We start from the raw sequence: 25910 nt of genomic DNA on the forward strand, positions 1-25910 counted from the left end.
GTCCTCTCCTTGTTCCCCCTGTCCTGTCCCAGCTGCTCTGAAGCGTTTCCCTCTGACCCTGCACTGCCGTTCCTCTGGAGCAGGGAAAGCTGCGTTTCTATGGAGAAAGACTCTCCTGAAATGCTCCAAGAGCCGCTGTACGGAGAAAATGTTTTTGACTAAAATGAACTGACTTGGAGACAAGTTTGAGAGGGTTTGAGTGGTCTCTTTTCCAGTATTTTCCAGTTGTTTGGTACGACACTGGGCTGCCAAAATCCTGCATAGGGAATTAGATTCCTCACTGGAAAAACTTCCTTGTCAACCCAATGGTCATTTACAAGTGAATGGGCCAATGCCAGACTGGTGGGGCACCTGCCCTGGTAAAATCCTTACAGAGCTGAGGTACAACAGGACCAAGGAGAGGTTGGAAGTGCTTTAAATTTTCCTTTCAAAGTCAATTCTTTGTGCTATTTAATTCTGAGGAAGTGGCTTGCAGAGCTGGGGGTAGAAATGTTAATGGGTAAATGTTAATGAGGAGGTTCCTGCCCAGAGGAGACCCAGTAAGAGAAAACAGTCCCCATTGTAAAGAATAGTTGTTGGTAGTTTATTTACAACAAAACGCAAGGGAAAATACAATATTAAAAATAATAAATAACTCGGAAAAAACCAGAAACTAAGTGATATGAATGAGAAAAATGACAGTCAAATTCTCCCGCTGAGCCTTGCACTATTTAACATGCAGAGCAAATCAAGACTTGGTCCTTCTTGGATGGTGGTGATGCATTGCCTGATGTTGCCATCAGCACTCTAAATTAAAGAAATGGATTACTGGACATACAGAAATTATCACAGAAATGAAATAAACCAATGAAAACCTGTTTTAGTGACACCACAAAACTACAGGAGATCGTAATTCAATGACCATGCTGTTCATTTAAAGCAAAACATTGTTAGACTTATTTAGCAATTTTAACTTACACATAGAAAACCAAGTCCAAACAATGGCAACAGAAAATCTCCTATCGACAAGATCATGAATTCTCTCTTACTGCACTCACTATTTGATAAAAAGCATATACATTTGGCTTATTTCAAAGGATAACACATCAGTTTGAAGTTATAGTGCAGCAAGCTTCAAAGCAGTTTTAACAAAGTACAGCGGTCTTGTTACAAACTGAAATTCAAGGAACAAATATTTCAGTTTCAAAGTCTCTACAGCAGCAATTAATGCAAATTGGCTACTAGATGTCACAAAATCACCTTCCAGAATAATCAAAAAAAGCCAAAGAATAAGGTCAAATAGTTTCTTTCCATAGGATTTATCCAGTCATTTACAAAATTGACCATTACATTCATAAGAAGTCCCATTAAGTACGTGTTTCAGGAATGTGCTGCTCCTCACAGCCTTTCTGGGTCCCTCCCTTTTTGATTTATTAGGAGATCAACCCTTCTGAAGCTGCACTGAATTGCCAGTTGTTTTGCCACGATTGTTCTATCCCAAATACATCAAAGCACAAGCAGAGCTGGGAGCAGGTTTTCAGAGAAACCGAACAAACTAAGCACATTTTTTCCTCTGAACTGTATTCTTGATAAAAAATTCCTTGCCAAGTCCTAGCAGAGCTGTATCCTGGAATTCCTGTCCCTGTGGCAGAGAACAGGAACATGGCTGTGGTGCCTGGCACCATGCTCTGAAGATGTACTCAGAAAATAATCACAGCTTGTACTTTTGCGAAAGAAGTGAGGAACACCTGCAAAACTCTCTCTATTTTAATCCTAATAAACATGTTGGAAAATACAACAGAAAGCTGACTGGGAAAAGTCAGTATTGAAAACAACCCCTTTGCCTCAAGGTGTTGCACTGAAGTACTCAGACCTTCCTCCTCATTTCAATGTTCCGATCACGATATTAATTAATAATGATAAAAACAGGATTAGAGCAGTTATAATCATGATTGTATAATCTGCACCCTTGTTAAAGTGAAATCATAAACCAAAGCAGGAAAGTTTTGTTTGCATCATTACAGCAGCTGCTTTTTAAACAAACCAACCATCACCCATCAGGTACCAATCCCTCGGAATTCCCAGCTTTGGGAAGAAAAGCAAAGCCGAGCATGGACAGGACTGGGAGAACACAGGAAGTCAAACCCACAGAGAGCTCCTGGATTTTGCTGGCTACAGGATTGTCACTATCAGACAAACATACACCTGTTTGCAGTGCAAGTTGGCAACGGAATTACTTCTCCTGCTACTAAAACTACCCCCTAAATGCCACACATTCCACATAACTTGGACTGCAGCTGCATCTATCCAGGAGTTCGTGCATTCCAGCCACTGTGACCTCCTGCCCAGGTGAGGGGCCACCCCCAAACTGATTGTTCAATATTCAGTGACAGCTCAGCTCTGCAGGACTCTCTTGTTTCAATGCCCCAGGTCAGCAGTGGTACAAAACATCCCCTGCTCTGGCCATGATCCAGGTGGGAGCTGTCATTCCCTGGGGATTGAGCAGCAGCTTGTTGAACTGGAGACAGGTCCTGCCAGCAGCCACCAAACAGCAACTTGTGTGGGAGAGAGCAAAGTGCCCCAAATCAGGGTCAGCAGGGAAAGGGTCTCACCGAGTTCACACTTTGAATTGGAAGGAAGGAAGAGAACCCTCCTGCCACTCCTTTTACTCCTCCTTCCACAACATACACTTCCCTCTGGGAAACATCCTTGTCTACATTTGAATTCCTGAGATTGAAGAATGATTGCACAGCCAGACCAAGAGGAACACTCCTGATTCCTCAAGGTCACCCATGGTTCGTTTGCTTCTTAAAGTGACTGATTTTGTCCCCCCCTTCCCTAGATGATCCAGGAGATTGTGCTGTTTAGGAAAGATGTGAGGCAGGAAAGAAAAAAGAGCCTCATATTTTCTTTCCTTTACATCCAAAGTTTCACAGCCTGACTGCTACTCTTCTTCCAGCAAGGAAAAGACAGAATTCATTGGTTTTGCTTCTCAACTGGCACATTTTAGCTGCTCTTTGTCAACCTCAAGCACAGAACACCATTGATGAACACCACACGGACTCTGAGCTCACAAAGGGACAGGGCAGAGCTAGTAAAATACATTATCTACAAGAAATAGGTGGTTTCTTTTACAAATTCTGTGCAAGATAGAAATAGTTCAATGGCCTCAAAGTCAGTATAATTAATTACAATTGGGGCTTTGATACAGTGATACTTTAGGTTTGAAAAGATTTGTGTTTTGCGTTTTAGGCCCCAAATCCTGAGTCATATTGAGAGAAATGTGAATCTGTTGGTGTTCCAGTACAATGAGTTACAGGTCAAAGGTTTATAAACACACAGGAGAAGCCTGAGAGTAGGAAGGATTTTAAAATCAGCTATAAAAGAAGAAAATGGGAAGGTTTTTTTTTTTTCCTGTTAACCCTGCGTTTGAGTTGGCACTAATTTGCCTCAGAAGTCCTTGGCAGCTTTACTAAATACCTACTCCTAATTATAAATGCTGTGACCTAGATGAGGGTTTGCAGGCAGGACTCTGCTACAGGAGGATTGATTTTCATTTAAGAGCATCCCCTCAGACTTTTCCATGGATGTCAGTAAGATGCACCATATGGCTTGAAACACTACTTTAGGAATATATAAACTACGTTCTCTTGCATGCACTTCTCAGAAGGTTTTAAGGATCGAGTCCGAGGAAAGAAGTCACCTTTCCACACCGGGAAGATTATTTTAAGCAAGGAAAAAAAAAAAACAACCAACAAATCACCACGACCTTTGTAGCAATTGAGTTATGTCACTCTTGCTGTGGCAGACATGGCTTATCAGGAGGAAACATGCAGGGTTAATTTAAAAGGTTTTTTTGGATGGATCTGGAAGGGTGAGAGTTTCTGGAGCAGACTTTTTCCGAGGCCGGTCTTTGGGAACTGTTAGGAAGTCAGGAGCATCTGTGGAGAGAGGAGTTGATGGAGCACTAGATGGAGCACTGCGGGTTGAGGAAGGCATGGAAATGTTAGAGATAGATATTGCCGGTGGGAAAATCCCGATCTTCTTGTTGGTGGCTTCCTGAGTGGCTCGTTCAAACTCTCGGACTTCATCCATTGTCATGTCTTCAGCGAGAGGGAATGAAATACAAAGGCACGTTAGAATAATTTCAAATGATCGTTTCACTAGCTCAGTTAAACTACTTCCATCCAAATTCTAAATCAGAGAATGATTGCTTATCATGCATCTCATTAAGTGATTCTCCACATGAATTCCTCCCCATTGTAATGCACTGACTGGAGCACGATAAGCACAACTAAAGGAAACAAAGTTTTAAGTCCATTAATCACATCCTAATGGTTCTTCTGCGTGGGTCTGAGCTGAATAAAGATTGCTGCCTCTGGAATCAGCTCTGGAAAAATCCAGCTATTGCACAGTGGGTAAACAGTCAGCAGGTAGAATTTTTCAGAACTTCAAGCAAAATAAAACTGAAAGGGGTTTTGAGGTTTTCATTTAGGTTATGAACCCAAGTGGGTAAAGGGTTCTCATGGGTTTGTTCATCTGCTTTAATTATCAAGGGATGGAAAATCCTCTCTCCTTCCACTGACTTGTAGCTGCAGCTTCATGCACAGAACTGAGCCCCTTTTGCTTTTCCACTATTAAAGCCTGAAGAATTCCCTCTCACTTGACAAAGCCACAACGTGCCTTCCAACTTTCCATCCAGAAACTGCACTTAAACCCTGATGGCCGAGTGACAAATCCACTGCTCCATTCCCTGCGAAACGGAGGCGAAAGGAGCTGAGAGATTAAAGCCAGTGTGCAATGGATAATGGGATCCCAGGAATTCTCGTCCTGCAGGTGCCAGAGGTGTCCCGGTGCTGTCGAACCCCACAAGAGGGCAGAGCGACCCCAGCATGGACGGGCTCTGCCTGAGCCCAGCCCTGCAAAACTTTCCCGATGCGATCCCAAAGGAGTGACATCTGCTACAAACTGGGAAGTTGAGCAGAAAATCAGGAAGGCTCTTCTGGAACCTGCTGCTCCACGCCTGCAGTGCCTGCAAGACGCCCACCGAGCCAACTGAAGGTTTGCATTGAATGTCACGTTAAATTGGTGAATTTGAAATATTTCATTAAACCATTTATAGATCGAGCCCTGAAAGCTCAAAAAAACCCAGAAATAAACTAGGCTTTTAATCAATTTAGAATTCTTGCCCATTTGGGTGTCTGAGGCACTGGACTGGCAGTGGTGATGACCAAATGTGTGACAAACCCTGGACTGCCAGGGCATCCACACTTTTTAACAGCACCCAGCTGCAGGGATGTGTAACCTTGGCTGCAAATGTTATGTAAAAGCAGCTTTATGTTGTATTACAAATAAACAAAAGCATGCACGTTGCCAGCTGCCTTCCCTCTCCCCTGCACCAACATTCCAGGGAGCTCTCCAGCCACAGTCATTAGGAGTGAGATCGAAGCTGTTTTCAGACCTGAGAAGTGGTGGCAATAAACAGATGGTCTCAGAGGGGCTGTACCTGCTCGTGCTGGAGAGAGATCTGAACGTTTTGCTGGCCTACATTTCATTTCACTTCACACCCTGTAACAGTGTGGGAGTGTTCCTGCACTCAAGGGGTCCCAAATCCCCCTCAGTATCTCAGGGAGCTGGTGCAGGCACGGCAGCGATTCCGATGGAGGAATTCTGGACAAGGGGAACCAAAAGCTGCCTTGGAAACACGGGAGGGGACAGGCAGGTTTCTCAGAGCACTGGCCATTTAAGTGCAACCTTGTTGAGTGGAGCCTCCAAGACTCTTCATTTCCACTGCAGACATGAACAACCTGATGCCCCCTCAGTTGACTTCTGCTTTTTGGCTCATACTTGCTTTAACTCCCCTCTGCTCTGACCCACAGTCCAGTAAAACAGCCCTTCCCCTGAGCTAAGGAGGCTCAGATCCTTTTTTATAAATTCCATTAATGACAACTTCTGTTCTGACCTCAGTGACAATTATTCCACAGGGGAACTACGGATGGCAGACGTTGCTCAGAGCCAAATCCTGAAGTGTGGAGCCAAAATCCAAACTAATTCTCAACTACAGAGGGTAACCTTGATGTCAGTGGAGCTGCTGCATTACAAACAAGAATTACCTTCCTGGTGACTACTCAGACAAGACCTTTCTCAGGCTGGTGACAACTGGCACTGAGTAAAAACCAAGGAAAGACTTGGAGCCCTTCAGACCTTGCCCCAATTCCTTACACGAGTAAAACCATCCCTGAGTTTGACAGAGCAGTGAGTAGAAATAAAGGAATAATGACATTCAAAAGCAAAGACCACTGCATCTTTTCTATCTGCAGGGAGTAACAATCTCTAATTTTAGACCTCTGCATGTGGTGCTCAAGTTAACAAATAAAATACTTCATGAAATTTCCAGAATTTCAATCAAAGAACATACACAGAAACCTGCCCTTCTCCACAAACTGCTGTTAAATACTTCTGAAAATACTTCCCACCTTGTTGGTAGTCAATCAATGACAACATTAAAATTACTTAGAAAAGAGTGAATAATTCATTGGATTCTTTTTTTCCTGGTGAAACAAAGAATTTTAGCAGTCCCATAGCAATTTTCCACTCCCCCCATTCCTGGCTTTTTGACTGAAGCACTGTGAACTCCTGCATTTTTTAACTATTTAAAGACTAGGAGCAAAACTCCTCTTTAACTTCCTCTTCATGCATCCAACTGAAATTTGAGCATTGTGTTTTCCTGGAGGACAGGGAGCCCAACCCCACCCTTCCTTACACCAGTGGCAGGTTTAAAGTGCAAACCAAGGGCAGGATTGCACTTCATGGAGAAAGATTCTGTTCCTGCTGAAGCAAAACCTCCCCAAAACTCCACTGGCTGGTCAGCAAGATCAGCTGGTTGCTCTCCTCTGGTCTGTGCAGGTGTATTAGCTGAGGATGTTTTAAAAATTGACCTACTCTTGCTTTGGCATGGCTCTCTATTTCATCCACAGTAGATGAATGTTGGTTGCAAACTTTAATGTTGGTTTTTTCATGCATATTTTTCTCGTATTCTCGAACATCATCCATAGTCATATCTGTAAAAAGTTCAAAATTGTTGGCATTTTCCATTGATTCAGGGCAAACTTAATTTTTTTTTTTATTTTTTTTTTTTTTAAGGAGAAGGTTCTAGGAACACAAAGTCTTTCAGCAGAAGCCAACAAAGGATTTTTTTAAAAAGCAAGGAGCAACTAGCTTTATGAAAATTGCCTCATAAAGGTAGTTGTGTCAGCCAAGGAAGGTGCAAGGAGGTTAAGTCAAAGGGAGCCAGAGAACAGGAAGGAGTGGAAATTGCTTAGGAGTGTCTGTGTAATGTAAGGTAGGCAGGAAGCACTGAAGAGCAGGCCTTGGCAAAGGCCAAGATCTTCTAAGCAGATTTTAGAAGATCCCTTGGAAAAAAGGATAGAAAACATTATAAACACTATAAATATTTACTTACCTTTCCAGCACTGGCAAAAAGATTTCACATTATCTTTGCACTGTACAGCTCATAACCAGCAAACTAAGTGTTAGAACCCCCCCAGCTTAGATTGCAGCAACTAACATTTACTTACATAGGGAAGTGAATTAATAGTGACTACATTAGTGACTACAAGCTGTGGAGCCTGAAGCAATTTAATGAATTATAAGAATTAGAAATATCCTACAAATCAGGCTGATCCCCCCAGCAGGATCATGTCCCACTGCCCAGGCCTGGCTCTGGTGTCCAACCAGCTCAGTCTGTCTCGTAACACCAGGCAATAATTACAGATTTAACAGGATTTGTCATCAACCACAACTCCAGTAAAAACATAAAGAATCCAATAATTGACTTGTGACCTTACTCTTCTGAGTATTCCCATGCTCTCAATGAATCCACTTGGGAGTCAGGAGTCAGAACAGGAATGGTGTCAGGATTTTGGTCTGTTCTTTACAAGGGTTTGGTAACTTTGGAGCCTCATAAAAACAGCCATCAACTTTTTACTCCTGACACTTAAAAGAGCATTTTATTGGCACAGTCAACTTGCAAATGGGTGCCCCTTTGGTCCTGCACAGTGTGATCTACTCTTGAGGCTCCCATTTTTCTCAGGTTTATTATGTGCCACCAGGACTTGCAAATTCTTGTATCACACCACTCCTTGTTCCGTGCCAGGAGGCTCCTGCTGCATTTTATGAGGCAGCTTCTAAGGAAAGACACAACCTCACCCATTGTATTTGCAGCACAGTGTCACAATTCATCGGTAAAAAGAAATGCAGTCTAAAATTCTGATCAAAAGGAAACCTGGAATACCACTAACTCCTGCTTTTTCAGTCTTTTAGTGTTATCTGGAAAGAAAAACAAGCTCAGAAGCCGTGTCAGTAACATGCTGGGATGCACTTTGCCAAGCAGAGAACATGCTCTTTATTAGTAAACAACACTGAGAGAATAGAATTTCTTCATAATAAAGCTAAATATAGTTCAGTAAATTTAATGACAAGACATTCATACTTACAGTGTCAGTAACAGCAACCAGCCACTAATATCCACAACAGAACACATTGTTTATCACACTGATTATTTCATTCACTTCAGCTGACTCCCATCATCTCCAGGTCTTTCTCAAACTTTTATTTTTAAAGATGTTAAAAGACTTTAAAAAATAAATTTTTGATGCTGTACACTGAGTCTTTTTTTCACATCTGTTTTAGCAGGGCCATGTTTTTTAGGTTCTGTACTTTGCCTGATAATTAAGCTCTAAAAGTCCACTGTATTAGTTAACAAAAAGTCTCACCATGACAGTAAAAATCCATGAGGGAATTGTGTACCACAGTATTTCATTTGTGGAAAGAGTATTTTTGACAGGATGATTTCAGAGTTAGGAGGGGGAAAATCTGTGGTGAAATGTTTTTGAGCTAAACTATTCAGTTTAACTTCAGGGCTACTCATTTGCCATCATTACCAGTAACTCTGCTAAAGTACAGCTGACACTTTGCTTCCCAGTAACATTCTCTGTGTCTCACTGTATAGATTTCTTGGGTAGATTTGGGGCAAATTTATGGGCTCAATTTTTACAGGAAGTCAGGCTGCTTTATTTAAAGTTATCAGTTACCCTGACTTTGTACAGAGGAAACAATGGATCACTCTGTTTCAGGTAAAAAGAAAAAAATCTAAAATTAAAAAATGCCCAAATTGGTGTTTCCTGAAGCTTAAGGAGGGTCTAAATAAACATTCTAAATATATTCCCAAACTCCTATTACATGTTACAGGACTGCCTCAGAACTTGTTTGATGAGTATCTACGATGATGGATATGTCTTACTGAAAATACATGTAAAAGGCTTAATAACCCCATGAGCTTATTTCATTCAATCTAATTGACTTTTTTGATATTCAGATCACTGTGTCCTACTGGAAGTGCCCATTCCCAGGGCTGCCTCATGGATTCCCAACACTTTCTGCATGCAGCTGCTGCTGCATCAGATCCAGCAGGCTTTATGCTCATATCCACCTTTTTTCAGAAAAGCTTCACCTTTTCTTTGTTGCAATCCACATTAGTAGTTTAAAACTTTCCTAGAAAGCTGGAATTGTGTTGGATCAGAGGCCTTTGGAGCTTGCAGTAGGGAAATGACTCCATGTTAATGCAGCCTTAATAAGAAGCTTTATGCAAACCTGAAGGAGGTTCTTCTCCTGGCAGGGGCAGCTCCTCCCTGCCTGCAGTGCAGGGAGAGGGCACTGGGGCAGGTACACTCAGATGTTGGGATGGAAAGGCATCCCTGGATGCTGCCTCCTGGCTGCCTAAATCCAGCCTGCTCTGGTTACAGAGAACCTGCTGCAAATGAGGTCCAAGAGGGTCAGAGAAACTGCTCAGAGTTCCACCTCCTGGAACTGTGAACATCTCATAGTTCATTGTTCATGAACAACTTACAGGAGGACCTGATGGCCACAGAATCATGGAATGGTTTGGATTGGAAGGGACCTTAAAGACCATCTCATTCCAACCCCCTGCCATGGGCTGGGACACCTTCCACTAGACCAGGTTGCTCCAAGCCCTGTCCAACCTGGCCTGGAACATTTCCAGGGATGGGAGTCCACAACCTTTCTGGACATGATGGTCCAGGAAATCAAATGGAAATCTGCTGTTAATTGTCCTGAGCTTTGCATGAGCCCTTTGAAATGGGCCAAGCTTGGAGCACACTCACCATACCACTCATCCACCCAGGCAAACGCCTGCCGGTGACCGATCAACAGGATGTCTCTGACCACCTGCAAACAGGGAAAGGGTTAAATAGCAACAAAACACCTCAGAAAAGTAACACCGTTGTCTTTCAACACCACTGAAAGTGAAAATCACTGTGACAGTTTTGGGTCTAAGAGGTCATGCCCTGCAGAGTCAGAGGTGCTGGCTCAGAAGGGCTCAAAGTCCAGTCTCCCACTAGAAATGGATCTGTTGCCAACACTGGATCACTTCAGCATGGCCTTGACTAGCATGTAATCCATTGGGAATGTGCATATAATCCATTAATCTTTGGGCAGTTAGACATTCTGCATCAGTTCTTTTTCCTTCTTAGTTTTTTTAAACACGTGGAAGGTCAATACTTTGAAAAATCCTATCATTTGGCTGTTATGCCATTCATTAATTCATTGTTTAATAGACTGGAAAACTTTCCCACTACCTGTTGTAAGGAATTCTGCACCTCACTGCTACATGTCCAGTGCTCATATATACTCACAAATCCTTTAGCTCACAGATTTGTCCCAGCACTGAGAATGTTATGGATAGTTGTTCTCATCCTTAGCCCTGAGCAGCTCCAGGCTTTGTCAAGTCTGTACCCAGAGATGAACTCCCTGGCTCTGCTCCAGATCTTTCAGACCTTGAGAGAGGTCTGAAGTGGACTCAGCTGAGCTCCCAGGCCTCTCCAAAACCAGAGCCACATTCCTGTGTGTGCTCAAGTTCTGCTTATGTGAAGGGTAAGAAACAGCTCCCATTTCACTGACCTTGTGTACGAATTGCTCTACTCTGGTTTGAAGTCCCCAGACTTCAAATTTCACAGTCACAAGTTTGTAGGAGCACATAATTGGCTGGTGGGTCTCTCTCCAGCCTTCTTTCAATTGGCCTCTCCCAGTCTTCTGTGACTTGAAATATTTGGGATCCTGCAAAACAAAGAAAACAAACAGGGAAATGCAGGCGGGGAAGTCGTGTTTGTCAGCTTGCTAAAGTAAATGTTTTGGTAAGACATAAAATATTAAACCATGCTAACAAACATCTTGAAAAATGAACAGGGAATTGAGTTGCACAAGCACTAGGATATCCTGTAATCCAGCCCTGGCAGTGAGTTGATGGCAGAGTATTCCTGGAGGTGCACTGACAGTCGTATCAGCTGGGACGTTTTCTGCTATAGGAAAATCTGTTTTTGCAAGTCATTACAGTGCAGTGCTCTCCAAGGGTTATTTATGGCCTTTGGAAACAAAAAGTGGCTTCTTCAGAGCTTGCTTTTCCACTCTCCCTCAGTGTGAGTGACTCTTTACTTTCCACCCGCTCCCGTCTTCCTGAAATCACGACCAACTGGGGCTTTGACACCTCAGCACTGATGTGACCCTGACAATGTCATTCCCAATTTGAAGGGAATTTGTACAGCCACGTGGGTACCTCAGTAGGAAAGTCCTCCAGTTTAGCCTTCTCTGGTTATGGGCCAACACTAATTCCAACTCTGCCTCTCTTTCACAACCCAAAAAATCAAAGAAATTGGTGTTGAAATCACAACATAATTTCATAAAACCATTAAAGACATTAGTTCATCTTTAAAGTTTACTTTTATCTGTACAAGATGCAGTTTTATCTATCAAAGTGTTATTTTCCATATTGGTATAATCCCATTTCCCTTTATGTCCAATCCTGCTAATTATATCTTGTAAATAGAAATAATTTACAGTTAAGCACTGCTTTTCAGAACTTGAAAATAATGTCATTTTAGAAAATTCACAGTGGAGTTTCTAAAATCTCTCCTCAAGAATAACCACCAGTGCTCAGCTGTGTTCCTTCCCCAAAGCTGAGGTCTGGGAAGATCCTTTGCTATAAAAGCAGTTAAACATGTATTTAAATATCTGCTTTAATTATGTGCTATATTGAAGACAATTAGGAGAAAAACTAACAAAAAATTGATAAGACTACTCTGACCTTAATTTTCTTTCATTCAGTGTGAGTTTCTGTATCATTCAGCATTCCTGTTCCCTGATGTTCATCTCCTGACTTGGCTTCTGGTTTTACCCATAAACTGAAGCTCTGCCATTAAAGCTCCTCTACAAACCCCTAATGAGGTGAAGAGTCTTTCCCCTCTGTGAAAGTCATTGCTTTTATTGCTGACACAGGCTTTGCTAAGTGGAGACTTCAGGCTCACAGTATAATAAGGTTTCAATGTTAAATCACCATAAAAACAATTCAGTGTCATCATATATCAGAGCAACACCCCCCTGTGCAGCACAGCTCATGGTCACATCATGCTGCCAATCTTCTCACCCAACACAGCTCGACCTCAGATGGATATGGATATTTTCTGGCTGAAAGAGTTGTTTTCTAATTGATCTGAAGCAATCAATAGGAAAATAATACGAATAAAAAAGAAAAAAAAAGGGAAGAAGTAAGACATAATATTCAGAAAGATGTAACATTCTAGTAGGTGGTTCCTTGAATAAAGAAATAATTACAGAAAATATGATTTCAAACAGCCCTGCAAAATATTCCAAGTGTAAAATAAGTATTTCTGAAAGAGAAAATAGTTTCCTATAAGGCAGGATCTGCTGTTCCTTACACACACACAGTGCCTTGATTCAGCATTTCAGACACACTCTTTAATAATTCTGAGTGTTGTACTTTATATCCTTTCAGAGGTAACCAGATCTGTAATGGAATAACTTCAGTGCAGTCCAAAGGGATATAATGTAATCAACTTGAGTCAGGATCAAGGATTGAGACTTTATAAATAAAAATGAAATCAGGAGGAACTGCCCTGTCCCACTGCTCAGTCACAGCTTTTGTACCTCGGGGCTGGTTCGCTTTGCTGAGTTTAACCCAGACAAGGGGACACATGGGGGGGATCACCCTGAACCTGGTGGCCCACAAGTCAATGCAGCTCATCCCTGACATCACTCTCCTGTCACAGCACCCAGAGATGGCACCTTTGTGTCCCTTCATCACATCCCTTTCTCTTGAAGGACACGAAGATTAGTCACAAATTGGCTGCACAGCTCCAAGCCAAGAGCCAGGCGATGACGGACCGTCCGGGCAACTCACATCCCAGAGCTTTTAGGGAAATTCCTGCCTTTCTGAAAGCATTAACATATTGGTACTGTGGAACTGCAGACTGATGAATGGAAGCCAGGACTCAGGGGGGCAGATTTCCAGACTTGCTATGGGAAAGATCAAGGTGTTTATAATTTTTTACTGAGCTCAGGGGGCTGAGGCTCAAAGGCTGCCCAGAAGCCAAGCAGTGGGATGAGAGGCATGAGGCAAAGTGAACTTGAGGGTTCAACCTCCAGGCCATCAGTTTGAAGGGCACAAATGTTTGACAGAAGTGAGCTGTTATCATCATTATCATCACTAAAATGAACATCACTGGGCTTATCTACCCAGATGCTGAAAAATTAGGTGTTAAAAAACATCTTGGACTGTTTCAGAAAGACACAAATTCTGCCTCAACAATTGCTTCAGCTATAGTTCATACCAGGAAGTGTTTAGGAGAAGAATCTCTACATTCTTTTCTATATTTTGCATGTATTTCCACTTTTCCCAGGCCTGTGCTGTTGGTCACAGCCATGGAGAACATGCCATGCCAGAGGGACATGCTGGGACCAGGACTGCTCATCTTCTGCTCTTCAGTGCTGTTCCAAAGCCCCCTGAAATCAGTGAGAACTCAGACATGAATGATTTTTTGTGCCTAACTCGTGGGGTCAAATTGCCACAGTAGGATTACAGCCTGGAATCCTTTCTGCAATTAGGCCTGTAAGGTCCTTCTAAACCAAAAACATGAAGCAATAAAGCAGGGCTGAACATTTTCTATTAAAACCAAGCAGAAATGATATTGGTACCTAGTACTGTTTCTCTAGGCAGGACTCGTGACACAGTGTTTGAAACAATTCTGTCCAGGACTAGAAACTGGGCAAGCTGAGCTTTGCTCTGGCCCCAGTTTTATGTTATTCTTTAGATAATTAATTTTGTGTGTGCCTTATTTTTGCTTTTAGCCACCCATGCCTTCCTTCCTAGGGAAGCCATCATCCAAAGAATACTGAGTCTATCCACTATTTTCCCCTTAATTTATCTACTGGCAAAATCCTCAATCTGTTTCAAATGTAATGGCATAGCTAAAATCTTTTTGTTTAAATAACCTTCTCGTCCTTTTATCAGACACAATTTATTAGGAAAGCCCATCTGGCAAATCCTTTTGCTAGAGGAGCAAAACCTACTCTGTATTTGCAATACATTATTGCCAGGTGCAGAGTGATTTAAAAATAGCACTTCTGCCAACAGAGCAGAAACATCATAACCCACGAGCTGGGCTTAGCTGAGAATAAAATGTAAAATTACAATGAAATAAAAGCCCCAATGTGCTGGATATGGTTTCAAACCTAGCACTCTCATTATTTAAGGGTTTATTACTTAGACCACAAGTCCTGGCTCAACATGGTCTTTGTTGGAGTGTCTATTATTTAACATTTAGCATTTATTTACTTCACTTTCCTCGTGGACTGTGGACGTCATGGGCATCAGACATGGAATCCTCACCCCCCTTTCCAGGAAGCAAACACCAACAACTGGGTTGTTGCAATGACTTTTCAGTATTAATTCTGTTAAATGTTACTTTGTACTTCAAGTTAAACAATGAACTACATTTGCTGTTCACAGAAAACCTCCAAACCTGCAGGGGCACCTTTGCCCCTGGCTCTGTCCCGCTCTCAGACATGATTTGAAGGTGCAGCTGATAATACCCCTTTGTCCACACCCTGGAAGCCTCTGTGGGACACCTTGTGAGCCTTGTCACCCACTTGCCTCGACAGCCCCTTGGTGCTTGGGTGGCCATTTCAGCCTGGGCAAAGGTCCCCAAGCTGAACATGCTGCTCATGCCATGCATCCTGTTTTCTCACTGGAAGTACCCAGATGTCCCTGAAAGAGATCCTTCCTTCCTTCCTTTTAATGCCTGGGTTAATTTTTTCAGACTCCTATTGCAATATCACGGTGCTTTTGAAGTGCAGTCAATTTTTTCCCCCCTTTAAGCTGAAGACCATTTTGTTTGATCTTGAATTTCAGCACCAACCTTTCATGGGTTTAATACCTGTGATCTGGCATTTCAGCATCAGCTGGAGTTGTTAGGTTTTGGATTTCAGCTTTTATAGCCAGGGCTCAGGAAAGATTTGTTGATGTAAAGATGTTACTACAGACATTTATGGAGAGTCATTTTTTTAAGGGCTCTTTTAAAAATTTCCATTAAAATGTATTTTCTGGAAGAGCCAGCTAAATACTTCAGAATTGTAAATATTGGGACAGTTCTGAGGCATTAAAATATGATAATCCAGCCAGGTTTATATAAACTCAGAACTGAAGAGAGTAAGGAAAAGGAAATGTTCATGTTTTTGCAACATCCTGCACTGAACTCCTGTGCTGACACGGTGCCCACACTCACTGGGGGGCTGAGGCAGCTGGATTATTTCAGCTACTGTCACTCTGTGATGTGACAGAGGTTGTGTCACTCTGAAAGCACCTGGACTGTGCTAAGCTGGACAGTGCTGCTGTGTTAGAGGAAAAAAAGCCAGCAATGATAGAAGAAAACTGCAGCAGCTGCACGAAATCCCTGTGTTTGGAGGTAGCCTGAAAAAGTTTATTCCATTTGTCCAGCTCTCCGTTGCTTTGTTATAAACAGGAAATGAAACATTGGTAATTCTGAGAACTGGAATATGTTTGCACAGAACATTTCGCTCAGTGGCTCCCAGCTTGGTCAATGTTTCATTGCAGGAATGATTCACTGGAGGCTCTCACTCCTCAGCTCAGCTCAGCTCCATTCTTCTCTGTAATTCAGATAAATATGTCTGTCTATATGGGGAACACAGGCTGGCTGGTGATACATATTCATGGACGGTAAAGTCACAAGGAAATGACTTTACAAAATGTACAACTACTCTCACCTGCAGGCTCTGTAGAGAAACACAAAATTCTGTATTCAGCGCAGTAAGTACATTCAGATTTGGGAACACACGTGGCTCCTTACAAACAGGCGAACCTGTCAGCTTGGATCCACACTCAGGCTTACTCCATTTGGAACCTCCAATTTAAACTTCTTCAAAGTTCAAGGATTTTTAGCACCGTGCTTGTAAAAAACACATCTTGTATTTCAGACGTGGCTGCTTCACGGTGGAGTCTGTAGATGGTCATGAAGTTAAAATGAAGTCGTGCTTTGGGACCCATGAATTGCTGCCTTCTACAGCCTTCTGCAAGGACAGAAATGAGTCCTCCACAGAAGACAGAACTGGACTCTGTGAGTGTTTGTAATAGCTCACAAAACTGCCTTCTGATTCACTGTTGACTCGGTGATTTCGGTCCTTCTGTGCTCACACTGCCAGATAAGCCCTCCATCCTTAAGGGAATTCCAATCACTTGGATGATTCTGTTCAAGAGATCCCTTGGTATCATTGGCAGAGGTTCCCTTAAAGTGTTCCTCAATGAAACAACAGCTCTCCTTAAGCCTCCAGCTAACTACATTCTTCACTTTTCAATTTTAGTTAATATTTAGAAGGAGAGAAAAGCAAATATGCACAAAGTCAAATTCAATCATTTCCCTTCAACAGCCAGGACATTTTCATGGAACACTTTTCCTCTCTCATCAGTACCAGCACCAGTCAGAATGAGCTGTGCAATTCAAATGGAATATTACATTTATGAGGGTGTTTTATACATTTTGTCTTTTTGGGTGTGAATCATTAAAATGGAAGGTGGTGACTGTCCCTTTACAACCAGGCTCATAAGCACCAACACAGAGCAAGCAGTGCAAGTAGTGTGGGAAGGGTTTAAATTATTTAAGCCACTCTCTAATATACAGTAATACAGCTAAATAATGACATTTGCTGTTAAAAACTGAAGTATATTTATAATTGAAGAGGGTTGAGCTTTCGTCAGGATGTAAAGCAATTTAAAGCTCATTTCTAGAAGCTGCCAAACACGCTGACCCTGATACAGAACTTGCTTTATTTTAAGCCTGTGAAAGAGCCCCTGAAATGGAGAGATTACTGCCATGCCTGAAGTTAAAATCGTTCCCACTGGTCTTTCTGGGTGGGAGTCAGGACATTTATCCTGTTGGATCTAATTGGTAAATCCTGAGGATTGCACTTTGCCTTTAATCTTTAAACTTAGTATCAGTTCAGATTACATGACCTAAAAGCAGCCAAATTGTTGTTATTAGTGCAACTAAAATACATTTCAAAAGCTTGCACTAACTGGTTTTAGTTATCTCTGAAGCTGCTACTTGGGAAACACAAACCCTTTCTCATTTGCATGGAATTACTTTTTCATGCTGTTCTGATTGAAAACAGCCGGAAATTACATTTACAAACATTAAAAACCTTTTTACAGTGCCTAAATTATGTAAGAGGCCTCATCAGAAATGGGGATTTGGCTTCATGTTCATCATAGGGTGGCATAAAACCCCCATAGTTGGTAAACTTTGGAAGAGACACTATTTTCAAGTATTATTAACTCACTCTCAATTACAGCATGTGCACAGTTAAATGCTAAAGGTGTTCTTACTGTTCTGTATGAATTCTGAAACAGAATTTGGTAGTCAACAGACAAATCATCCATCAGTACAGAAAAAACAACAGATGCTGGGCTATTTTTGTTGTTTCAACCCATATAAAATTCCATTTTGCTTGGAATCAGGTCTCTAGATTTGTCTTCGAAATAACAACACAAAGACTCTGAAATTCTTTTCTCCCTCAAGCTGAGGCTGGTTTTCTATACCATGAGATTAATCCTATGGAAATTATGCTTAATAGATGGCTATCAAAAACGGGCAGGAAAGTTGCAAAACTGGATGTTACCTTTGTGTTTATAATTTCTGGATTTGCACAGGCTGAGATGAAAACTCTCACATGAAGTTCTTTAAAGCACAGCCAAATGCTGACCTATTCCATAGCAGCTCATTCCTAAATGGAGCGAGAATCCTTGGAGTTCTGATAAGATGATGGGACCAATAAGCTGTTTGATGAGGTGTTATATAATTTTTGGTACTAAACAGATGGGTTTCATTATCTAAGGAAACTAATAGAACTACTTTTCATTCTACTGGAGACCCAATTTTGGTTTATGACCTGTACATAACATTTGAAATAGGATCTATAAATGGAAGATAACAAGTACTCGACTTTTTTAGTCTGAAAATCGTGTCTCCTACAGTATAGAAATACATTTATTGGCAAGTCTTCACTTTTTATCCTAAAAATGATTCTGTAGTCTCGTTTTATATAGTCAAACAGCTGCCATACTCACTGCCAGCTATGAATATAGACTTGGCTCCAGAGACAAATCATATCTCCAAAATTAAATGTGAGCACAGATCCCATCACTCCTCTCGAGCTGCTTGTTGTGAACCATCATTTTTCAACCCCGAGATTAAAACACTGAGAGACCTCATCTTCATCTGCATGGTGGCTGCTGATTCCAAACAGTGAAGTGCATTGACCCAGAAGAAATGGGCTCTTCAAAGATGGGCTCCATCAAATATACATGGGAGCAACTTCCAAGGGAATTTTCAGAGAGTGGCTTTGCCTGCTGCCATTGATGCTTTTTGGCAGATCTGCTGCAGTCTGCAGTTTGCTTCAGTCCCTCTTGGTCTTGTGTCGTCACTGTGCACCAGCCCTGTTGTCACTGCAGCACATCTGCCCTTTGCTGGGCTTGGGCACTTTGCAGGACTTGACAGTTGGGGTGGGATGCAAATAAGGCCAACAGGGAAGTTTCAAACTGCTCAGACCTGCAAACTTCTCCCTGAGCCTCACAATTCAGAGAAAAGGCCTTTTCTATTTTGGATTAATTCAACTGAATATCAAAGGTCTGGCACAGGATGTTTCCTGATAATGGCAGGGAAGCATTTCAAAAGGAATCATCTGCAAAGGAACGTGTCAGGCAATCCAGACAGAGAGGCTGCTGCTGCTTCCCCTCCGCTGGATAGCTTTTGGAATACTACTGACCAGCAAGATTTCAGACCAAAATAAAAATAGTTCTGATTCCTAGCCAGGCTCTTCTGCAGCCTCTTACATTCCCTTCCTCACCACTTCACAACCAGGCTGTCTCTTACCTCTGATTCCTTGTAGTAGCGCTCGGGAATTTCGTCGCTGGCAATGTCAATAAAGCAAACCTCTCGCTCCAGGTCTTTCGCTTCTTTGTCAAAAATCTGCAAGAGTTAAAAAAATTCAAGGCTGTGACAGAACAACACCCTCACAAAATCCACCTGGAGTCATGGTTACAAGCAGTTTCAATGACCTGCAACAGAATGTATTTTAGGCTTGTGCCTGAACAGCTTCGTGTAAGACACTCAGGGTTTTGCAGGGACACGGTCACGTTCTCCAGCCTCCTGCACACACTGTGTTCAGCACCTCCTGCTCCCACTGCTGTTCTTCCCTGGGCTTTCTGGATGGAGACTTTGGTTCCAAACAGTAAAGTCACCAGCTCAGATTGGTTTTACCATGTTCTCCAATGTTTGCCCTAGAGCCCATCACTGTGTAAACCCCAGCTCTCTGCACTCGGGGTGTTTCTGACCTTCTCACTCTGAGGACAGCAAGGTGCAGGTGTTTGCTGTGAACACTCAGCCTAAGCTGCTGTTATACCAAGACTCCAAATGTTGGTTGAACTGCCTCAGTGGAAGCTGCAAGCTCCCCCTATCCATCTGTGCACACACAGAGCCCATCTTCATTTCAATCCTTCAGGACCTGCTTCGGAACCCCAAGTCTCTTGTTCTATGCAAGGCAAACGATGGGGATATTTTGAAAATCCAGGTCATTTGCAGCTGCAGCACAGTCTCCTTCTGTGCCTCTGTCCATAATTTAATTATTTAGGCATCTCAGTGACCCATGTGACTTACACTGTGTCTGCAATATGTTTCTCTCATAATTCTGAGGCGTGGAAATAGTGCTGAGTTAAAGGCTGCCGTGAATTAGTGCCATGAAATTCAGGGAAGTTGTGCAGCCACTGTCAGGATCAGTAACAAGCTCATGATGTGCTTTTTCCTTTGGGGCACAATGTTCTATAGCTGACATTTCCAGGAAGCATAAATATTTTTGTTTTCCTTTTTTTTCCCCCCCTCTTTAAATAAATGCAGCGAACGCTCTGCTGATTTAATTTCATTTAATTTCATCCTGGAGGAACAGTTAAAAATACAAAATGCCAGCAACTCTTCAGGAACAAGAATGCTACTTTATTATTTCTGAAAGCAATGCAGCTGCCCATTTAAAGAATTTGAAGTGAGCAATGGACTCCAGTGAACACAGGAACCAGCTGATAAGAAGAACATTGCTCAGGAAATCATAATTCAAATAGAGGAAAAGCTGAAGTTTTGACTCTAAAATTTTAACTTGTCTTGGTAGTGAATGAAATAGGCAGCACTGCATGTTCATTGAGCTGGATGTAACATGTTCACACATCTGACACTGCAGAAAAACTGAAAAAGAGAAACTACAGCCTAGTTTTATTTGTGTGCCTGTCCTCCTTCTCCAATCCCTGCTTTGCAAAAAATTGTGCTGATTATTTGAACAAACTGGAGCTGGGAGGTCCTTCCCCTGTAGTGCTCCTTCTTGAATTGGGCACACTGATGTAAATCACTGCTGGCTTTATATATATATAATATAGGTCGCTTTTTCTAAGCTTCTTCCTTTGCTTTTTTTCCTAAACAAATTCAGAAATACAGAGCAGCTCACAACAAAATAAGTTGGACTATTTCTGGAACAAGATCCTTTCCACCATAATCTCTACAAAATAATGGAGATTGCTCTTAAATGGACATTACCAGGTCAGCTGAGGCTCTGAATCTGTCCATGGTTTAGGTACAAGCCTCATAAATTTAAGCACATGCAAATCTCTGCACATTTGCAAGGCTCGAAATGGGGATTATTACCCAATATCTTATCCAAAGAAATGTGCCCTGCTCTGTCCCAGGCTTGATCCATGTATTTCACCTCATTTAGAATATAGTTCTAAATTCCTTTCCTCTCTTTAAAGTGCTGTGATGGAAGTGGGGATGACAGATGCCTTTGCCAATCTGTCAAAACCAGGAGGAATTTTTCAACCATTTCAATGATGCCTCATTTGCTGCCCAGGCTGTCTCTGACCATTCCCTCTACTCCAGAGCTTTGCTGAATGACATTTTCACTTCCCTCTGCCAGCAGAACTTGTTGTCTAATCATTTATGCTTCTCCCCTTCTCAGATTGTCCTCACAAGATTTGCAGTTTGAGATTTAATCTTCTCATTCTATCAGCAGTGGAAAATAAGAAGTCATTAGAGAACAAGACTGATTTCTTTCTTAGCTCTAATTCTCTTATTGCCTCTCGTAGCCACAGAATGTGGGATTGCCTGAAACCCTGTAGGGAGGATGGGTTTATTGTGGTTGTGATCAAAGAGACTGGAGAAATTTAAAAGTTTTAAGGGAAAAGATTAAAGGCCACAAAAAGAAGCAGAAGGCTCCCAATCTGTGCAACTGTCTTTGCAAATGTGCAGAAACTGAACGGTGAGAACAATCTGTATCCTTAAGGAGATGATGGAGAAAGGCAGAATATTAAATATTATATTGGAAAGAACTGGACAGGCTTTACATTTGGAAGCCAAGTAATTAATTGAGATTGCAATACACAATCAAATGGAAAACAAAGAGCAACATTCAGGCTGAAGTGTCCTTTTTGCTGTGGGTTTTGGGTTTATTTGGGAGGGGGGGGAGGAATGTGACAGCTTTTCTAAAACAAACATTTATACGCTTCCTCTTCCTAAGAGGAATGGATCTCAGCACGTCACAGAGTGATAGAAAGTGGAAGAAAGGTTTCAACTGGGTCTTTATGATTGTCAGTAGTTTCTCCTGGTGAAAATAAAAAAAAAACAACAACAAAACCAACCAACCAAAGCACACAAAAAACCCCTCTGGCAGACGATGCTGGTACCTCAGGAAAGAGAGCTCACACAGGACAGTGCAGAAATGTAAATCCTGAGGTATTTAAATTTCTCTCATGCCCTTCAATAACATATCCTGGCACACCCTTGGCTAGTGACTCTCTTTCCCAGGTGGCCACAGCCAGAATAAAAACTCAGGTTAGGAGATGGCGGGAAGTCAAGAGCAAATTTAACATCATCTTTGCTACAAGCTTCTCTCCCATTTTGCTTCTTTTTCCTATTTTTTCAGGCTAAGTTGCTGGCTTCAATTCCACTCAGATGTAGTCAATCCAAAATTTAACTTTCATGGCCAATCCCCAAAGCTAACCTGGGTTGGATATAAACAGTATAAAGGCAGATCCTGCTGAATCCATTGATTCCACCCACTCTGGCAAACTCCTCACTCATCTGCACTACCAGGAGGGTCACATCCCTGCCTCTGGCTGGGCTTTATTTCATAATACATGATCCTCTCCTGTGATGTTGGTTTTTGTGCCCTCAAGAGCAGAAGAGCCATCCAAGGATTACCAGCTGGAAAAGGTGCTCAGCTCTGTTCATTACCACAAAATGGTTTCTTTTTTTACCAGCCCAGACACAAGGAGTTTGTGGTCAGAAGCCTGTAATGAGGCAGCTAATTCGTGTTAGGGGTGTAATTGCAGCAAGGACTGCAAGAATAATCCTTTTTTTTCTACTAAAAAAAAGGCACAAAATATACTCTCCACCTTGAAATTCTGATCTCAGATTGCCAGGGCCAGAACCCCTGAGCAGGTTGTGTCACCTGGGGCACTGCAGCGCTTGTTTTTCTGAAGGAAAATTTGCTCTAAGCCAAGAACTTCCACTCAGAACTTCATCCATGGAGTTTATTGTGTAACTTCTCAGTCAGTCATGCCCCAACCTCTTTTACCTCCAAAGTCCCTTAATTTGCTTTTTTGGGGCAAAGATTACAGGAATTGACCAATTTCAGACCTGTTTGCTGGCTAAAACTATTTCTGTGGACACACATAATTGGGAGCAATTCTTCTATGGGAAAAGGCTGAATCCCTCTGTGAGAGCAGAAAATTTGGCTCCCTGAACTGCAAGGGAATATCCCTGTCTGCTGCAGAGAGGGGGAGGCACTCACATATTTATCTGCAGCCTTGCTCCCTGCTCCTTTTGATCTCCATGTCACGACTCCCCTCTTATTCCATCTCCTACAAAATATCTCATTTAGATTTGTACTTTCTGGACACAGAAATGGATTTTTATGCCCTTATGTCAAAGTAGCTATGCTTCCAAGACCATGATACACTATCTGTAATATTTACTGGGATTAGGTTTTTTAAGTCACATCTAGTTCAAGTGCCAGATTTACTAACTCACTTCGGCAGTTCATTTAGAAAAATCAAAATGTAGAGGCACAACCACAGCACTTGTTCACACTCCCTGTCAGTGTGGGCCCTGTCATATGTTCTGTGAGAGCCATATGTGCTTGGGACACACGATCTGGAGTTCAACAAAGAGACAGCTCTTCACACAGGAGGAATTTCAGGCTAACCTCTCCTCTGGTTGGCTTGTATTTTTTGAGAATTATTAGAGGGGGAAAGCTTTACAAAATCAGGATTTTTCACTGCAAATTACACAGGAGACGATGGATATTTAATACCAAAATACAGGAAAAGTCCAGGTGCAAATAAAAGCACCCTCAGAGTGCCCCTGGCTTTGACTTTGCCATGTTTTGAGTGATGCCCAGCAATCCTTTTGACAGTTTCCAGAATGAGATCCTGCTGTGCAGTGAGGCTAAACCAGGGCACAGCTGAATCCTTTTCAGCTTAAATCAGTGTTTCATGGCAGTTGCTTTAAATAGTGAATTTACATTTAATTTCCATGTGCTATATTCAAGTTTGTTACAACCTACTTCCATGTTACTAAGACAGGAGATAAAACTATGGAAAAAAACCCACCCTAAACCAAGCCAAACTAGAAATGGATTTTCTTGTGAGCTGCCATACCTAAAATTTATTTTACTTCAGATTAAAAAATCAAGACCCAGCCATGGAGTTTTCCAGAGAAAAATGTTATGCTACAAAGAGCAAGGCACTGGAAGTTTTATATACAGTGAATTTCCATTATTGACAACTTTTGGATTATTTTACAAGCTGTACTTTTTTGCTTTCCTCAGACACTGTCAGATGGCAAAGATTCACTGCCCAAATATCAGCAGCAATTAATTCTGTGACTAAAAAACAAATCAAAACAAACCAACAGCAATCAGTCAAACATAATGACCCTTCTGCAACAAACAGGAAAATTGAGTGTCTCTGTGATTCAGTGATTTGTTTGAACAGTGTCTGTCCTCACTCTGCCTTTCTCTACCTTCAGCTACAAACTGCTTTTCAGACCTTTTCCCCATGACTAGAGTGTGGCATCCAAGGAAAACAGGGAGCTGTGTGAGATCACTGTGCATTGATTACAGCATCCACTGGAGCCATATGGTGGATCCTTTGGAATCAACACAGCTCATTGTCATGCACAGTTGGTGCATTCCTCACTAAAACTAAAAAACCCAAAATGTCTGTCTGTAGTGTACATGGAAATAGTGAGAACAGGAGATGGGGGAAAGTGAGAGCAAGATACCAATTAGATTAAAATGAGCCCTGTGTGACACAAATACTGACCATGCAATGGACTGGGTAAAGAAAATACCTGCCCAAATAAAAGACAGATTAAGGAAGTCTGTTCCTAGGAAGCACACACCTCAGTCACTCCCAAAGGAGCAGCAACTCACACCCCTCCTGCCCAGATTTGTGACCATTTCAATCCTTGGGCAACCTCAGGGATTCTCCTGGATGTGCCCTACGGTTTTAATATTCAAAACACAGACTTTCTGTCTCTACCTTCCAATTCCCAAAGTGCTGATTTTCCCTTGTGGTAAGAGAAGTGTGTGATTACTCTGCACTTTCCCCCTGGTCTGTGCTCACTGAGGCTCTGCTGCAGCACCTGCAGCTCCCTCTGCGGCCCCGACCGACGTCACGGGCTGGGGATGCAAAGGGAAGCAATATTTTCATGTGCCCTGCAGATCCCACCTCCTGTGGCATTTACGTGACATAAAACATTCTAATTTTTTAGATGTTCCATTTTGTAATTTCGAACAAAAGTCAAATAAAAAAATAAAATTTCTCTTTAAATCAAGAACTCGGCTTTTTAAAAGGAAAAAGAGGAAACACTGCCTGACTCCTTGGTCCAGTTTCTAACAGTTACCAAAGCTATAAACTGCAAGGTAGCAGGGACAATATTTGATGTACTAACGTGTTCATCCAGCACTGGCTCTGTTTTTCCAAGGAGAGAGTTGCCATGGAACATCTCGTGTGATAAAGCAAAATCAGCTGCACTGGGCACTGAAATCACAGCTGGATGGATTTATGGTTCTGCACCACTACACAAGGTTTTACCTCAATAAAGGACTTTATTATTGTCCACTGTTCTTTCTGTCAGTGTTTATATTTGTGCAAATCAAGTTCAAACTTTAACAGATCAGAACAATAGTGCTTTAACACATTTAAAATAGGTTAAGATGATAACAAAGTTAAAGACATAAAAAAATCAAGTTCTGGAGGAGTGATCATTATTGATCACCAGTATCTTCTGTCAGGACAATTAGGAAGGAAAATCAGGAGGAATTTTGCATCAAGATATACTGCAGTAATTTGGTAGAATTATACCAGACAATGCAACATGTTAAATAAAATAATTCCAATAACATACCAGCCTGCTAAATGACACCAGGAACCTGAGAGCATTTATATT

General features: G+C 41.9%; 1 protein-coding gene and 1 long non-coding RNA gene across 2 annotated transcripts in view; one reads left to right on the forward strand and one right to left on the reverse strand.

Annotated features, from left to right (window-relative positions):
* Positions 1–559: 559 nt before the first annotated feature.
* Positions 560–25910, reverse strand: part of PITPNC1 (phosphatidylinositol transfer protein cytoplasmic 1) — a 76776-nt gene continuing 51425 nt past the window's right edge. Inside the window, exons 6-10 of the mRNA XM_064676432.1 lie at positions 19293–19388; positions 10957–11112; positions 10161–10224; positions 6922–7040; positions 560–4082 (exon numbers count right to left, since the gene is read on the reverse strand). Of these exons, the coding sequence (XP_064532502.1) occupies positions 4077–4082; positions 6922–7040; positions 10161–10224; positions 10957–11112; positions 19293–19388 (441 nt within the window). The 3' untranslated portion in view covers positions 560–4076. The remainder of the gene's footprint in view (positions 4083–6921; positions 7041–10160; positions 10225–10956; positions 11113–19292; positions 19389–25910) is intronic.
* LOC135424803 (uncharacterized) lies at positions 4079–6530 on the forward strand. Its single transcript, XR_010435361.1, has 2 exons — positions 4079–5040; positions 5964–6530. It is a non-coding gene; the product is annotated as an uncharacterized LOC135424803 (long non-coding RNA).

The sequence above is a fragment of the Pseudopipra pipra genome, chromosome 19 (assembly GCF_036250125.1).
Source record: "Pseudopipra pipra isolate bDixPip1 chromosome 19, bDixPip1.hap1, whole genome shotgun sequence".
NCBI classification, from domain to species: Eukaryota; Metazoa; Chordata; class Aves; order Passeriformes; family Pipridae; genus Pseudopipra; species Pseudopipra pipra.